The sequence below is a fragment of the Neopelma chrysocephalum genome, unplaced genomic scaffold, assembly GCF_003984885.1.
Source record: "Neopelma chrysocephalum unplaced genomic scaffold, ASM398488v2 Primary Assembly neopelma1_44, whole genome shotgun sequence".
NCBI lineage: Eukaryota > Metazoa > Chordata > Aves > Passeriformes > Pipridae > Neopelma > Neopelma chrysocephalum.
This window is the reverse complement of record NW_020897703.1, coordinates 17,781,249-17,798,113: the sequence shown is the minus strand read 5'-3', so window position 1 is coordinate 17,798,113 and position 16,865 is coordinate 17,781,249. Positions and strand designations below refer to the sequence as shown.

The 16,865-nt window shown below is 34.9% G+C and overlaps 1 protein-coding gene across 1 annotated transcript in view; it reads left to right on the top strand.

The window, feature by feature from the left end:
* The window catches only part of PSMD14 (proteasome 26S subunit, non-ATPase 14), a 47,064-nt gene extending 32,218 nt beyond the window's left edge, over positions 1–14,846 (top strand). The window contains exons 9-13 of the mRNA XM_027678759.1: positions 5,494–5,601; positions 8,709–8,783; positions 11,067–11,192; positions 12,188–12,250; positions 14,426–14,846. Coding sequence (XP_027534560.1) covers positions 5,494–5,601; positions 8,709–8,783; positions 11,067–11,192; positions 12,188–12,250; positions 14,426–14,524 — 471 coding nt within the window. The 3' untranslated portion in view covers positions 14,525–14,846. The remainder of the gene's footprint in view (positions 1–5,493; positions 5,602–8,708; positions 8,784–11,066; positions 11,193–12,187; positions 12,251–14,425) is intronic.
* Positions 14,847–16,865: the final 2,019 nt, after the last annotated feature.

Sequence of the window (16,865 nt, the reverse complement as noted above, 5' to 3'; positions counted from 1 at the left end):
ATGTGGAATAGTCCATTTATCTTCATTAAGGCTTATAGCTTTAAAACTTGTGGCTCTGCTACTTGGGAGTTATGGATGCATGCCCTCACTTGTCAAGATAAATGTATTATACTGAGTTCTCTTCTCCTTCCAGTATAGATATTGAAGTTGTACTGCAGATTTGACCACAAGTAAACAATTCTCTAAGGATAGAGAAGGAAAATGCACATACTCCCAGGAATATGTTTTCCAGAGCTAAAATTGACATTTTATAAATAATTTCCATGTTGCAAACTTCAAACTCACAATCACAGCAATTCAGTGATATGCATTTGGCATGAGTCAGTTTCAGTTCTTAGTGCTTTTCATTGGAAATGGCATAAAAAGTAAGATTTCTTTGAATTTTTTATGTTGTGGGCTTGCAGGGGACAGAAGATGTTCTTCACTTGTAGTTGTCTAACAGTGCATGGCAGCATAAATAACGAAATGGTCATAAACCCGAGCTGCACTTCTCAGGTCACATGTTCCATTTCATTTTTAAAGAATCTAGAAACAAACTAAGCAGTTGATAACAGGTCAGTTGCAGGTGATAAAAGAGATTTTAGATGGGACATTACTTCTTCTTCCACACCTGGCGTAACCACATTATATACTTTGCAGTTGTCTTTAAGCACTGGTATGTTTGTTCATAAACATATGGCATAAACAATACATCGCTATCTGAATTCAAGGACACAATGCATTTTTAAAGATAGTCACCATATGCCATAGATTCCTCAGTGGAAAAATATTGATGTTAGATTTTTTTTTTAATTTAAACAATAAAGGCTGACTTATTCTAACTGAAGTTTACCATTAAAATATAGTGGGTCTTGAAAAACAGGACTATTTCATTCAGTATTGTTCAGAGATTTGATATTGGAGGGATTTAAGAATCAAGTGTGTAAAATACTCTTGAATTTATCTTATTTTTCTTTTAAATACCCTATGAAATTATGAAGACTGTTTTAGAAAAAGTGGTAATATATATATATCACATTCACACTTTCAGAAGAAGCTAAAAGAAGTCTGGCACTAAACATCTTAAATTTTAATCAAGCCATTATTTTTAATAACTGTGCAGACTATAAGAGGCCAGATTTTTATCTAGTTAGCAGTTGAGGAGTCCAGCGCTTGTCTTAGACTGTGAGTAACTTTGAATCATATTAATTATAGCTGTGCTGAAATTTACACTCAAGATAATTGTAAATTTTGTTTCTAAAAATACATTATATGGACTGTTGATCCCAGGCGAATGCTAAAAAAATGCTGTATAGTTATTGTTTTTTAGATTATTATGCATTTTGAAGCTAAGACAGATGTACAAAAAGATGCAGTTTTTATTTTGTATTGGCAGCTTCCAAATATTTAGTATCTATTTCCAAGAGCTGCAATTAGTAAAGCATCCATGGTACTGAAATCCACACATCCCACAAGCTAATTATATTTGCAAGGTCAGATTGAATACATATTTTCAGAAAAATAAAGGGTTATATAAATGTGTCTTCTACTTGGCTGTTATATCACAGTTTGTTGATCTGGAGTATAATGTGTACAATTCACAAATTTGTCTGATAACAGAAAGTGGTGTGTGATTGTGTTTATTTTACTAACCAGTATATTCACAGCAATCACTTCCAAATATCTCTCCAGTAAAGATGTGTTAATTACAAAACAGACAAGGTCTTCTATTATATTAAAGCTACTAACAAGAAGACAGCAGGAATCACACATGTAAATAGCATCATCAACCCCTATTTTAGTCCTCTGTTTTGATCTGTGAGTTGCGCATAGACCAAAGGTGCTATTAAAGACTCAGTATATGAAATAGGCAGCATTATATGAACAAAATTTATTCAACAAGAAAACAGACCTTTAACATGAATTTAACAAGCCTGAGAAATTATAAACTCTCATATGCTGCAGATTCATGCAGTGATAATAAACAAAAAAGGAAAGTAAGAGGTTTCCTTAAGCTAGCCAAACTGCTAATGGTTTTGTTATAAGCTGTCTGCTGTTGAAATGACCTCTGAAAAGTCTGAAGACACTTACACAAGGAAAAATTAAATGGTCAGAGTGGTGAAAGAGTTGCACAATGGAAGTGCATTTAGAAAAAAAATCTACCTTCATATTTCTGGAAAACATCCCAGTGGCATAGACTTTTGTTCAACTTTTTAATGTCTTTTCAGAAAGGGAATTTAGCATGAAGCTTGGAAACTGGAGTTTTTACTAAAAGATACATGCTGCATTAGGTAATTCAAGTACAATGAAAGCTTAAAATTTTTGGTTGGGAAATGCTGACTTCTTACTAACAAAAATCTAAGAAACTGAGTGGGGGGTTATACTGCTTTTAATTAATCCTTAGAAGTTCTTTGTTCAAAATACTGTGTCAAAGTTTCCATTGTAGAATATGGGGTGACCATGTTTCTGTCATCTGATTGCATCATGCTGTACTTTGAAATACACAAACGTAGAGATGAGACTTCAGCTTGTACACACCTCCAAGTGCTCACTGGGGCTTTTTTCTTGGATCTTACTGTGGCATAATTAACACCTACTTCACCCATTGCTCATTAGTACACTGGACATTAATGAGTCTATTTTTTTTTTATGTAATCCTCTAAAGGCGGGACTGATTTATGCTCACTGTGAAAAAAGCAATTGCATTTCATAGAAATGAATATGTAGGATTTATTGTTGTATTTATGTTTTTATTGCGTATTAGGTCTAAATTTAGCCTTCAGGTTGCTGAGCATGTTAGTTTCTTTAAGATGGTTGCTATAGTGATAGCAGCAAATTCCTTTAATCTTAGTGTAGTTAAAGTATTTAGTTTCCATTGGTCATTACAGTGCAACTGAGATGAAAAATATCATTTGCTCACATACTTTTTGTACCCCTCTGAGATTGTAGGAATTGCAGTTTTATCCCTTTTAAAATCATAACATTTGCGATTTGTGGTTTTAATTTTTCATGCCACATTCTGTTAGATTTCTGTTTGTTCTGCTTTGGAAATACTTTCATGTCATTCCTTCAGGAGGACAGATAGACAGTGCAGTATTTTCCTAAACAGATAGTACCTGAAACATATCGGAAGTTACTTCTGGTCAGGATTAAGATGCTAGAGTAAAATTCAGTATCGCTCGGAAATATTTTAGCAACTCATTCTCATATTTTAATGTGAAATTTGACTAATCTTGAGAACACTAACTGAAATGTTGAATTTTCTTATTGAAACAAAATTAAATAATTTTTTCTTATTTTGGATTCTCTTTCTATTTTACATGACTGAAGTCCCAAAAGAAATCCGTGCTGGACGATGCCATTCTTTTTGGATAAACTCAACATTGTCTAGTGAAGCACTTTGTTAAACTGAGATCTAAAAGTGTGGCCATTAGTCAGTTTTAAAGCAGCTCCTTGTCATTCTAGTATACTGCCAAGTTCATGTTCTTGCTCCTCAGGGTAAATTTTTGCTTTCTTGGGGTTTTTTTCCCGTTATGTAACTAGTCGTGGGAGAACCTGTGTGGATTTCTTTTTTGCTTTGCTTGACTTTTTAATTTATACTGCCTGTTTGTTATGGTTGGGCATTTCCAGGTGTTCATAAATTAGAGCATCTGGTTAAAATGGAATACAGAGATATATACAAAAGCTTATCCGCAAGTGTTTTGAGATAGAGAAAAATCTGATAGTGCTAAAAAAAGGAAAAAAACCCCAGAGTTATTTTGTACGTTACGAGAAAGAGTGTATAGATATAGAGAAACTGTTTCAGATATTTTTGAGAATTAAATTCTTTTAAATGTAATTCCTTTTTTTTTAGCATTGGTGTCAGATAGCATGCTTCTGCTGCATATTAAATCTGAATTGTGAGTTTTTTTGTCCAGAGAAAAAATATCACTGTTAACTCACTTTAATTGGGTCACAACATTTTTAATAAGATCTTTTTTGGAAGGTTTTCTGCATGCAATTTTAAGACACGACATATGCAGATGGATCTGGCCAGCAGCTGAGGGTCCAGGCAACAGCCCATAGTGGCACCCAGTCACTCAACACCACTGTCTCTACTGGGTTCTCAAAAGTAAATACAACAGGTGATAGGTTGGTGGGCTTTTTCAGTTCACACCTGATAATTTATTTTGTTATACATACTTGCTGATTCACTTTATTTCCACATTAATGACCTCAATATTTATCTAGTAATCTTGAAACCTGCATATGTACTTATTATTATTTGTGTAAATGGAGAGGAAAATGCTGGAACAAGGTAGCAGACTCGATGTCACTTTCTCTGAAGACTTTCAGTGACAGTGGTTGATTTCTTGTTTGCACAACATAAAAGATTTGGTTCAAATCTAATTCCTCGAAATACCAAACCAGCCATATAAATGCATCTGTTGTTGCCCAACTCATATTATAAAGACGAAGAGAATAAAAATTATTATAGAAAAGCTGTTAAAAGGAGATTTAAATTATTTAGTTTATTGAACTAGAGTAACTCTTCAAGCATATGCAGACAAGATGCCTGCAAAGTCTGTCTGGTACTGTTTGTGGAGGTACAAGGTTGTACGTGCACTGGTACAGTAAAAGTCTGGAACCTAAACAAGAATTCTTATCTTGCAGTTATAAACCTGTAATGGTGAGGATCCAGTAAGAGTGGGTTTGCGTGTATTGTTGGTACGTCCTTAGGTCTGTTTCACCTCATATAGGTGTTGGATAGGAGTGTGGTGTTTATTGTATGGGACCGGGAAATTCTGTTTTGAAAAATTTTTGCAGACAAATTCAGCACAGGACAGAGTAAGAATCAGTGATGGGTTTACTTTATTTGTAATGAAATAGCACTGAATGCTACCTACTGTGTACCTTTAAATCATAAATGACCTTGATTTTCTTTTACTCTGTTTTTCACTTGTGAGCATGACACTGACAAGGACTTTTTAATCCATCAGACAGTTTAGAGACCCTTTCGTAGTCACAAGAAGCAAAAAGCATCTGACTAGAAGGGAATACATGGGGCAAGTTCCTTGCTGGCTATAATTTTGTTGTCATTTCAAGTATTGTGGTAGTGTAATTGATGTGACAGGACTGGGCTTTAGACTTGGTCCCTTAGCTTGTGCTCACTTTCAGTTTTAGTCTCTCTCTGTCATTCATTTTGATTGGATAAGATTTAGGTGACAAACATATGCATAGCTTTGAAGCTTAGAGTAAGTGTACACAAAATTCAATGTTATATGATGATATAATGTATATAAAACTTGCAGTTCCATGGAAAAGGTAATAATTGGTGTCACCTTACAATACAAGGTAGTGTAGTGTGCTGATCACATAGCCAGCAGGAGGCTCTTTTTTATTAATATTATAATTAAATGATTTTCTGGATAAAGGCCAAAAACAGATGAGAGTTGATTGTGCCTTGTCCACTGTTGCTTGGCTCTATTAGTTGCATTTTATAAAAAGAATTGACTTGACATCTTGTTTTTACAGGTTGTTATTGATGCCTTCAGATTGATCAATGCTAATATGATGGTCTTAGGACATGAACCAAGACAAACAACTTCAAATCTGGGTCACTTAAACAAGCCATCTATCCAGGTAAACCCAATGCTGATAGTCCTGTACATTTCAAGATTTATTCATTAATTTTGGGGAAAGGTACCTAAAAACTGTAGGTTACAAATTGTTTATTGTTCTCTATAGCATTTTTCCATGCTTTTATAATTGATGGGATTCATCAGTGGAGATATATATGTGAGGGGTTTAAAATTCAGCCCTAAATTAGCTACCTAAGTGGGAATGAATGTATTAAACGTGTACAGCAAAGATTCAAGTACAGATTTATGGAAATGCAAACTTTTAAAAGTGACAATTGATGACATAACGTGATGCAAGATAGGTACTGTTTTCAGTCCTGCAATTTAAAAACTGCTGCTTATTAACATCTCAGGTTTTAAGATAAGTAACTTAAAGGTAAGTTACTCTCAAGTAAATTGTGGAAGAAGTTCCCTCTTCATCTTGTCTTTTTACTGTATGTTTTTAGAGATTCTTGCTTATTATGTAATCTAGACTAAACCTTGTATTATGTCTTAAATAATTAATTTCTGATTTTTATGTAATGCAGTAATTTGTTGGAAAAATGGTGGAAGAGGATATTCCATGGATAAAATGAGTGCTTGATTGGCTTCTGCTGTAATGTTTCTTTTGAATACACATTTGTGAAACTTAAATATTCAAAGTTTGATTTCTAAACTTGACTTCCACTAGTAAGACAAAAGTTTTGATCTTCATCAAAGCAAGCCTTTATTTTGAGAAATAGCTCCTGTCCTGAAACAAGTGTTCTCTGGAGTAGTTAATGCTTTTATCCCTGTCATTCTTCTGCCTCAATGTTTTTTCCTTTAAAAACTTGCCTCCCTTACTGTGTATTCTAAAAGGCATGTGTACTTGGAACCATGAAGCCCAATCCCTGCTTTTTTGTTCTGTTACTTGAACAGTAGAAGTAATATTTGCTAAATAAAAATCCAAGAAAAAGACCATACACTAGTAACAGCGGAACTGAAATAAAGGCTGAACTTTATGAGGTACTAGACTGCCATACCCCTATCTTTCAAAAGAGCAGTTTTTTTGTTACTAATGTGTTGAAACCCTATTTATAAAAAAATGCTAGGAAAAAAAGAAGTCTTTAAATTAAAGTGCCTGGTTCAGGAGGCTCTTTTACTTTTTATTTTTTAATTGGTTAAAACTGCAAATAGTCATGAATATGAAATAATGAGCTAGTACTCTTGATTGGATGTAGGCAAGCCCATGCTTGCATGTTTCAGGGCTTTTCTAACTGGGCTTTCCTAGACCATGTGTAATGTTCTCCCTTGGAAACCCCTGTAGTATTGTTCAACTTCATTATTTTAAGATCACTGTCACTACAGCATGGCATATTTTGGCCATGGGAGTTTGGGGTTTCTGTTGTTGAAGTGGGTATTTTTTGTTTGTGTTCATTTTTTGCAAGGTGGCAGTGAGCTGTTGCAAGTGTCACTGTTAAGCTAAAAATCATAGTTTTAAATGACTCTGTTCTTAAAACTGCAAGGGCTCTCACAGTGTTGTGTTGCTTTTATTTTAGGACCATGAATAGAATTCTGACCCAATTGAGGACAGAAGCAAACTAAATATTTATTTCAGCTAGGCCAGAAGCAGGAATTTCCCTAAAATCTCAGCAATAAGAATGGTAGAATAGTACATGCCTTGACTTTGTTCCTTCCTTTGTGTGTGTGTGTGTTTCTCGTGTTCCCTTATCAACAGCTTTTTTTACAGTTGTTTATCTTTTACATTTGTCCACTCTTTTCAAGAATGGGTTTTGAAAAAGGAGAGGAAAGGAAAGGATAGTGGGAGAAGGCAAAGATATTTGTCAAATTTTAAGAGCTTGAGAAAACTTCCTAAGTACCTCTAATGCACCTGAGTTTAAACACAAACACAAAAATCCCACATGCAATCATTTTGGGTGGGATAAGAAGATGGTAGTGGAAACTACTTACTGTTAACAGTTTCAACTATAAATTACTTGATTGATGGTAAGACCTGTATTTTACAATTTTAATTAGAATAAATGGACAAGTAATGGTTATCTCTAACTGCTGTTCTCGTAAACATAACTGTTCAAGTAGTTTTCTATCTTTGTATATGTGTTAGCAAAAGAAATATGTTTAAAATGTATGTGAGAACATTTTCAGCTTTCATACAGGTCATATTGGAACGCTGAAATATTAAGTTGCATAAGATGCAAATACACATTCATTTTGTATAGCTCTAAAACATATTTAAATATAAATAGGTGGAATGTCTGAAACATAAGAAATACCACTAATTCAGCATATTGTATGTATGATTTATCATATCTCATTTGTAAATGTATACTTCATTTATAACATTTTATTTGACAAATAGACAATTTTAGTTGTGATGTGGATTTATCATAGAATTTTTAACCCCCCCCAAATATTAATCCAAATCACCCTTCGGTCATAAATTTAAAAAAAAAAATGCACGTAAACAAAATAGAAGATAGATGCATATGGCTATCACTTAACCTAATCTCAGTAGCTCAGGCTGCGATGTACAAGTTTAACAAATTCACGAAGGGCATAATTATAATGAAAAAGTGGTCTTTTTTAAATTTAAAGTTAAAAATTGGCTGTAATATCCAAGGTTGATTTGATGCACATAGTCTAACTGATAACTGAGGTCTTTACTCACTGCTTCAGGTATTCTCTCTTTGTGTTGTACCTTTGAGAATGACAGTGGTTTTAAATAAATAGATAGCTAATATTCTTTTGTTTGTAACACAGCTGAATATTTTAATAGAAGTGATAATCATATTTATTGAAAGAGGAAGGATTTGAGAGAAATATGTTTGTGCATATGTATCGGTCAAATGTTTGCAGGCAGTTACCATTTTTTCTTATTATAGTTGTTACTGTGTGAAAAAAATCTGTGGTTTAGAAATAGAAAGCAGAACTGTCAGTAAATGAACACTAAAAGAGAAATAGGTCCAGGTATATTTACTTGATACCTACTTGTTATCTCTGTGTATTTGTTTGTTTGTGGTTTTTCTTTTATTTGAGTCATGTTTGAAGGTGGTTGTATTTCAATGAGCTTTTCCCTTCTAATATTTCTTCATTTCAGTGGAGGTTAAATTTTTCTCCTGAATTTTACAGGCACTAATTCATGGACTAAACAGACATTACTATTCCATCACCATCAACTACAGGAAGAATGAACTAGAACAGAAGGTAATTGTTTCAGATTTTATTCAGAGGACAAAGAACATTATTCAAACTGTTTAAGATTTTTGGCAATATTCTGATTTCAACTGCTGTTACTTTTCAGTAGTTGTTTTAACTCTCTTGGAGTAGATAGCTTCTCTTCCAGAAAGCACTTAGATATGTAGTCATGATGATGAAACTTTCCAAAACCACATTCTAATAACCATATAAATAGTTTGATAACACTTTTGTCCACGTGTTATGGAGAGTCCTTACGCTGTTCTCTGCACTTAACCAGTTTGTGCAAAGTTTCATGTTTTCAGTGATGAAGCTGAAAGACCTACTAGCTGCCTTAGTTTTTCACGGGCTGGGAGTCCATGTTTTCCAAAATGGAATTGTATAACCAAGGGATGTTGGGGTTTTATTAGCTATAGTCACTTTGACAGAAGGTACTTCTGTTGATACGAATGGAGCTCCCCAAGACTTGGCTGAATATGAGGAAGTAGTCATGTCCTGCATTTACAGAAGAAATATTATTAAGTGACTTGCAACAAATGTTGTCTGTTACTTTTGCGTCAAACTGCCTCAAGCAGGAAAAGAAACGGGGGCGGGGGGAGGGGAAAGAAAGAAAGAGAAAGGTTTATTTATCATCTACAGAAGTTAATTCTTGAAAAGCCAAATTCTGTCCTCAGTTATACCTGTGTATGCTTATAGCGTTGTTAGGGTTGTAAATTGATCTCATAGCTGAAGTTTATGATAAGATGGTCAGAATAGTTTTTGCACTTAATTTGGACTTTTAGAGAGTTACAAGTAATAATAAGAAAAAAATTAGTAATGGAAGAATATGTGTGCAAATCAGGGAGTTGGAGAGAATTTGTGAGATGCACAACTGTTTTTAGGGCAGTATCAGACTTTCAAGACCTCACTGTTACTGAAAAGAATAATGGATTCAACAAAACCAGCTCTCTCAGGAAATGTCTGTGAAGCTTCCAGGGGTTATTGTTTCCATTCAAATGCAACAATATGGCAAATCCAGTCTTTTCTGAAGTTCCAAGTGTGTATTTTCTTCAATGGCTTTACATAAGTAAGTTATTACCTTTGCAAGTGGGAGAATAATCCTGACCGAGTTAGGAAGACTTTAATCTGTGAGGCAACAACTCTCTCTCACATCTTTCATAAGGCAGCTTCATACATATCTCAAACCCCCCTCGTGGCGGTGGTGATCTGTTGTCTCCATCTGTAGTAAGAAGAGTACATGCTTCATGTATTAGATTAGGAGCTCATCACACCAAACCATAATTTTAAAATCAAGATAGCCTAGCTAAACTGTCCATATGCGGTTTGCCTACGACTCCTTCTGTCAGTAGCTAAGATCTTGCTAATACAAATTATGACACAAACTTTCAACTCAGTTCATGTGTTCCAAAGCCGGGTTTCTTTGAAAGCTGTACATAGGATGAAACAGGTACTTTTATTCAGCTGATAGCGGTTCCAGGTTTTACCAGTTCTCAAAGATGTCTAGTAAATGTTTGTAAATGGAAGATAAACTGAAACTTCTTGCTGAAAAGGTTCTCGCTACAGTCCTCAAACATGCAGGAGATCTATAAAATATGCTTTCTTTATTCATGAAAATACAGAAATTGCCTTTGTAGCTATTCCTTCACTCTTTCAAGAACGACATCTGTGTCAAGTAAGGCATTTCAAATATTTCTAATAGTGCCTGCATTTACCACCTTCAAAACTCTACAACATTTTATCATGTTGTTATTAGGGCTGTTTATTTTGTAGGAGGACAAAGACACAAGAAGTCATGCTTTGCTTGCTTACTAAGTTCACTTCATCATAACTCTGTCAGTTGCACGCATACAGATCAGATAATTAATGAATGAATTATTGATTATGAATTTAATCCAAACATTAAAATATTTTTCAGTTTTGTTAGAGGGCAGAAGCTTTAACTATTCCTTATTTGGCAGCTAAAGTATTCACCTTTCTGTTAGCTCTTCTACAATGCTATTGTGCATTCTCAACCTTCAGCAAAAATAGGAAATCCCAGAAAGCAAACCTACATACTCCCAGGTCTCCATGCCTCATTTTCATATTTAGCGTTCAAGAAGATTGATCTTGAAAAATGTATGCAAAATCTATCATCTACTCTAGCAGAATAGTTGATGATTGTATTTCCTCTCTTTAAACATTAAGATCTTTTTTTAAATTATATTATTATTATAAATTGGGTTTCTATCAAAGAGATCATCGTATTCTGAAAGTATTTTCTGATGAATGCTCTAAAGCGGTTTTCTTTTGCAGATGTTGCTAAATTTGCATAAGAAGAGTTGGATGGAAGGTTTGACACTTCAGGACTACAGTGACCATTGCAAACTCAATGAAACAGTAGTGAAGGAGATGTTAGAATTAGCTAAGAATTACAACAAGGTATTCATATCCTATAATGATAGTATAACTGCAGCTGTGTTTCTGAAGTGAAAAAATTATTTACTTCATTTCATAAGGAGTTGATCATCGCAAATTTTATTCAGAATGGCTGTGGTTCTTAGTAATCAACTACATATCATTTCTGTGTGAAGTTGCCTATATTAGCTTTGCCACCCGACCTTTTGCCCTAAGCTGTCAAAGTGTTTAATTACGTACTTTGCTTTGAAATGTGAGTAATCACATCAATTTTGTATTTTTACTTACTGAAGAGAATATAAGATTCCTGTAGATCAAAATAATCAGTTAATCATATTTTTCAATCCTTCAGTCAAGGACTGTTTGATCACTAAAGCACAGTAAAGGTTATCTGTCTGTATCAGTCCAGTAGATAGATAAATAATAAATATTTAGAACACATTCCAGAGCCCAATTCAATGTTCTTGTTAGGTAAGGAATTTGTTATTGGTGTTGTAAGGAAGAGGAATCACAGCTACTTTTACTGTTTTAATACTGGCACTTACACTTAGAAATATTTCTTAGAAATACTAGATCTCAACAAGCACTCTAGGAGCAGTAAGCGTGTCAGTCATTCTTGATGAGTGCTGGGTTTTTTAACTTCTTACAAGTCCTTAAAACCAAAATTCATTATTACGTTCACTTTTGGTTCTGCTTTACTAGTTTAACTATGTTCAACTATCTTTAACTTTTGATACTACTCATTTCAGAGTTTTGCTCAGTAACAGTTTTGTGAATATCTGACAATAAAACCATTCATGAATATTTGCCTTGATCTTTTGCACTAACACTTGGTAATTAAAACCACGTCTGCTGAAAAGCTGAAGTACTTTTCCTTTTGACTTTCTGAAATGTGTTGCTGTTTGATTTTTTTTTTTTTTTTTTTTTTTGAGAAAGAGAATTGTATTTTGAGAATCTGTGGCTTGGGGAGAAAGTAAATGAAATCTGAAACACTGACCTTTTCTGTGTTTCTTTCACAGGCTGTTGAGGAAGAAGATAAGATGACACCTGAACAGCTGGCAATAAAAAATGTTGGCAAGCAGGTGAGGTGTGATGAATTAGAGTGAGGTGGAATGATATGCTTCGTTCATTCTAAATACTAATTTTTTTACATGTGCGTAGGTGATTTTAATTCTACGTGCATGATATTCTCAACACTTTAAGTAATAAATTTATTTTTGTTGAAGGTTGTGTAAGGAACTGGGCTTTTGACTATAGGTAACTGGCAGAATATCTGCAAGCTATCTACATGTGTTTGTATTACATGCTGAGGAGCATTGTTGAGATTTGGTTTTTCTTTCTTCTTCTTTTGTTTTAACTTCTTCTAAGAGGCATAAAGACATCCAAGTCTATGTCAGGGAAGCCCAAACTGTGGAGGCTTTTAAAAAGTAGTAATCATGGAAACAAAGGTGGGAGTGTTATTTATACATTATCATGGCTAAAGAGCCAGCTCACCTCCGTCCTCAGTTCATGAACACACTGTCAGTGCTGTGCTTCGATCCACACACAGGCAAGTTAAGCTGTGTTCCTTTGTGTTGGTGCTTGAGGAAAACACTTCAGGACCATAGCTGAAACTGAAAACACCCACTCGATTCATTCCATCCCTTTGCAATGGCAGTGTATAATGTCTTTATCTATAAAGACTCAGCAGAAAACTATTTCTGTATTTGATTTCAACATAAAGATTGAGGAAATATGCTTTTGTGACCAAGAGGGGAGCAAAGCAAATTTGTAAGAGCTTGTATTCAAATTCAAGAAGGACAATGGAAACGAGAAATAGCTTTTAAAGTATCTAGCATGTCCTTAAAGAACCAGTATTTATTGTATTGCTAGTAGCAGTAGAAGAATTTAAAGGATTCTGGATTGCTCTTATGTGTCAGCTTCTAGCAGCAATGTCATAACACATCTGCACTATTGTTCAGTCACTCATGTATTTCTGTAGCATTCAGAACAATGGAGTTTATACACACCTACACATACATAAATATATACATATAAAATATGTAAGAAGGGTTGTATTTTAAGGGTTATGAAGTCATCTCAAACAGAACTTGAGCTTCACTAGCTGTTACACATACATGAAAAAAAATCTGTTTTGATACAGTTCTTCAAAAAGCAAAGAAATTTTTTCCCGTTAAAATTTTGAAGTTTTCTTTAAATTAAAAAATTGTTCAGTGAAGTAATTTTCAAGTGGGTTTGCTTTTTTTGATGGAACTTATATAAAAAACCTTATAAACAAAGAGCCTCTCACAATAGGGATATAGTGTTATTAGGTGCTTGATTTATTAGGAACAGAAAAAATATTGGTGTGATCTTTGAAAATGAGTTACTTAAGAAGGAAAGTTACATAGATTGCCTAGCACACTTCTATGCAAACTTAGATGGGTTCATTACATTTTGACAGTAATTCTTTTTTAAAAAAACTTCTAATTCCCATGCATGATTGTCTTCCGTATTTTAATTTCTTTACACAAAAGAATGCTGCAATAATACTATAATGAATTTTAGAGATGTTTTTTAAATGTGCCTGATATTTTTGCAGTATTTGGAAATTAATTACTCAATATCAATTGTGAAACTGAAGAAGTGCATGAGTATGATTTTCAACCAGAATAATCTCATTGTTCTATGCAGATGCCCACAAATGCCCACATCAATTGAGTAATGGTGTGTGGGGATGTGTATTTTCAGAAAACTGCTCAGGCTTAACATTCAGTTTCTCAGAACATTTGAACAGAGCATTGTACATGTTTTGTGGTATAGATATGCTAATTTTCTTGCAGTCAACACAACTATTCAAAGCCTGTGTTAGATGATGCTTGAGGCTTTACAGGATTAGAACACACATTTGTGCAAAGATCTGAAAACAAATTGCAATGTACCAGAACTAAGATTAAAATATTGGCCTTAGTGAGATGTATAGTAAATTTCACATATTGTGTGTTGTCCTTAAAACTCACAGCTGTCATGGTTACTCTTCAGATGCTGGATAGAAATTTACTTCCTAAACCTATCCTCGGCTTAACTGTTAGTATGGGCAAATAAAATCTTCTTCATAGAAATTCAGTCATTTGGTAGGTCTTGCTAAAATGGAAAATGTAGGAGCATTACTGGCCTGTGTTCATTAACTCATGGACATCTTCAGTAGACCTGAAATACATGAAATTCTTCAGAGATGTGTTTCAGTCATTCCTCTCATGGCATCCTTTGTATTTCAGGACCCCAAACGTCATTTAGAAGAGCATGTGGACGTGCTGATGACCTCAAACATTGTCCAGTGTTTAGCTGCTATGTTGGATACAGTTGTATTTAAATAACCAATTTACCGTTTGTGGTGCTTTCTGTGTATATTTGTTTATTGTTTCTAATACTCACAAAACAGAGACTGTTGAGGCTCTATTTGATTAAACAGAGACATCTGACTTTTGCAATGTAAGTGCATCACTATAACACCTTTCAGTCTCTAATTGTGCATTTGCTTCAATTTCTTTATGTCAGGGTCCTCACAGATTACAAAGTATTCAAGAACACCATGTGGGCAAAAATGTATTACATTTTCATTTAATATTTGGGGGGAAAATCAGTAATACATATATATTTTGACTGTTGCAACTTAATAAAAATACATTTACAAACCTGTTTTAAGTTCTGCGCAATCTTTTTTGAGAAAGGACAGCAGGAAATAAGAGAGTAGAAAAAGTGTTATTAAAGGCTTGTTTCTACCCACTGTAAAACTACTGAGATATTAATTACTAGGACAGCAAAAATTCTCTAATGGAATTTGGCTCCCATTGATTACCAGATACTGTCATGGAGATTTAAAAAAAAAATAAAAAAAACCCACAAAAATTGTAGTAGTGCTTAATTCTGAGGACGTACAAAACCCAAAATGCTGAAAATTCCCGTCAGCTCCCTTTGAATATTATTCAAACCCTAATATCTACAGAAGACAACTGACCTTAAAAAAATTAATTCAGTTGCTGATAACTGAATCACACAACTCTCACAAGTGGTGTCATAAATAGCAGTATTCTGAGAATAAACATTAAAGTGATAGAGGCTGTTCTAGGTTACATGAACCCTCCCTCCCGTGAAAGAGAACATACACGAGATGTCCATATATATAAATATATGGAAAGAGTCCCAACTAGAATATGACATTTAAAACCATTTCCACTGACTGGGGAGGGAAACACAGGAAGGCAGGTGGGTTGGCTGCTTGGTTTGAAGCAGGCAAAGCCAAATAACTGGTTTTAGGGAGTGGCTCTGGGTTTTGGGCAGGGGGCTGGTTGGAATTTTTTGTTGGGGTGGGGGTTTTTTTCAACTAGTGGATGGTACTTAGACTGATCTGATTCTTGTGTCTGGGCAGAAGTTTTATTTTTCTGTTTTTTTCAATAAATGACAATAATAGTGGCAAGCAAATATTTTAAAACTAGATACATCTCTTGTTGACAATGATTTTTTAAAAATTTGACTTCTTGTTTGCATACTAAAGGAATAACCCATAAAATTGTCTTATTTTCTGGTTTATGCCCATTATTTTTCTATTTACTTACTCCTTACCATTCAAAGATTTTTCTTTTGTTTGGAATTTCTTATTTAGGCCTTTTAATTTACTATTTTAGAATAACTCTCTCTCGAAGTATATTTAGCATGCACTTACTTCAGAGGGAAACATGCAGATTTTTGCAGCTGCCCTCCTTATGGCCTTCCCTCTGCCCCCACAGTAGGCAGTGGAATATCAGGCTGGGAAAATGGAGACATACCAAACCACATTTGCCTGAGTGTAGTTAAATTGAAGTACTTTCTGGTGATTTACACTGAAAACCTGCGTGTTCTTGAGGAAGGCTGCATTTGGGCCTTGCTGTTGTGGGATATGGGCACTTCGGGGTGAGATGGGGCAGGAGCTGATTGGGGGAGCTGCCCTGGGTCTCGTCTGCCAGCGGGGCTCTGCATCCCTGCCGCTCTCTACTCCCACGCGCACGTGTAACACCACGAGGGAGACAGAGTTTGGCAGGTCGTGGGTAACATGGCACTGCAGAGCAGAAGAGAAGCTAGCGCAGTGCTGCAGTGTATACATGCGTGAGAGGCTGGTGTAAGCAGGGAGACAAACCAGTGAGTCTTGCATATTCTAAATTAATTTTGACAAATGTACATCTTGCAGAGGGTAGCTGAAGGGAGTCTGTTGGAGATGCAGATCTCCTGTAGTATAAGCTTGTGCTGTGGTACCCTGCTTTCTGTTCACTGCTCAGTTTGACTTGGAGGCACAATTTTCCATTTACCAAGATGTTTCATGAATAATAAAAAGGTAGTTTTTTGGGGCATCTTTCCTTATATTTGTCCAGTGCTTTAGAGCTACACAAAGGATTTGGAAGAGTGTGTGTATGCCGTAACCTGAAAAGCAGCAGCCCATATACCATCTTGGAGGAAGAAAGAGGTTTTCGAGCAGCCTCCTTCTGAGCCTCCAGCCGCAATGGAGCAGACCTTCATTAGCAGCTTGACCCCTTGTCACCTGTCAACGCGAAGGACGGGCATATTGTATTAGCAAACCTCTCTACATTCTATGACGATTCTGTAACACCACCTGCCATTGCATATCCCCCTATTATACCAGTTTAGGAGTTGTGCTCTGAAGATTTTTGGCATATATTAGCACTT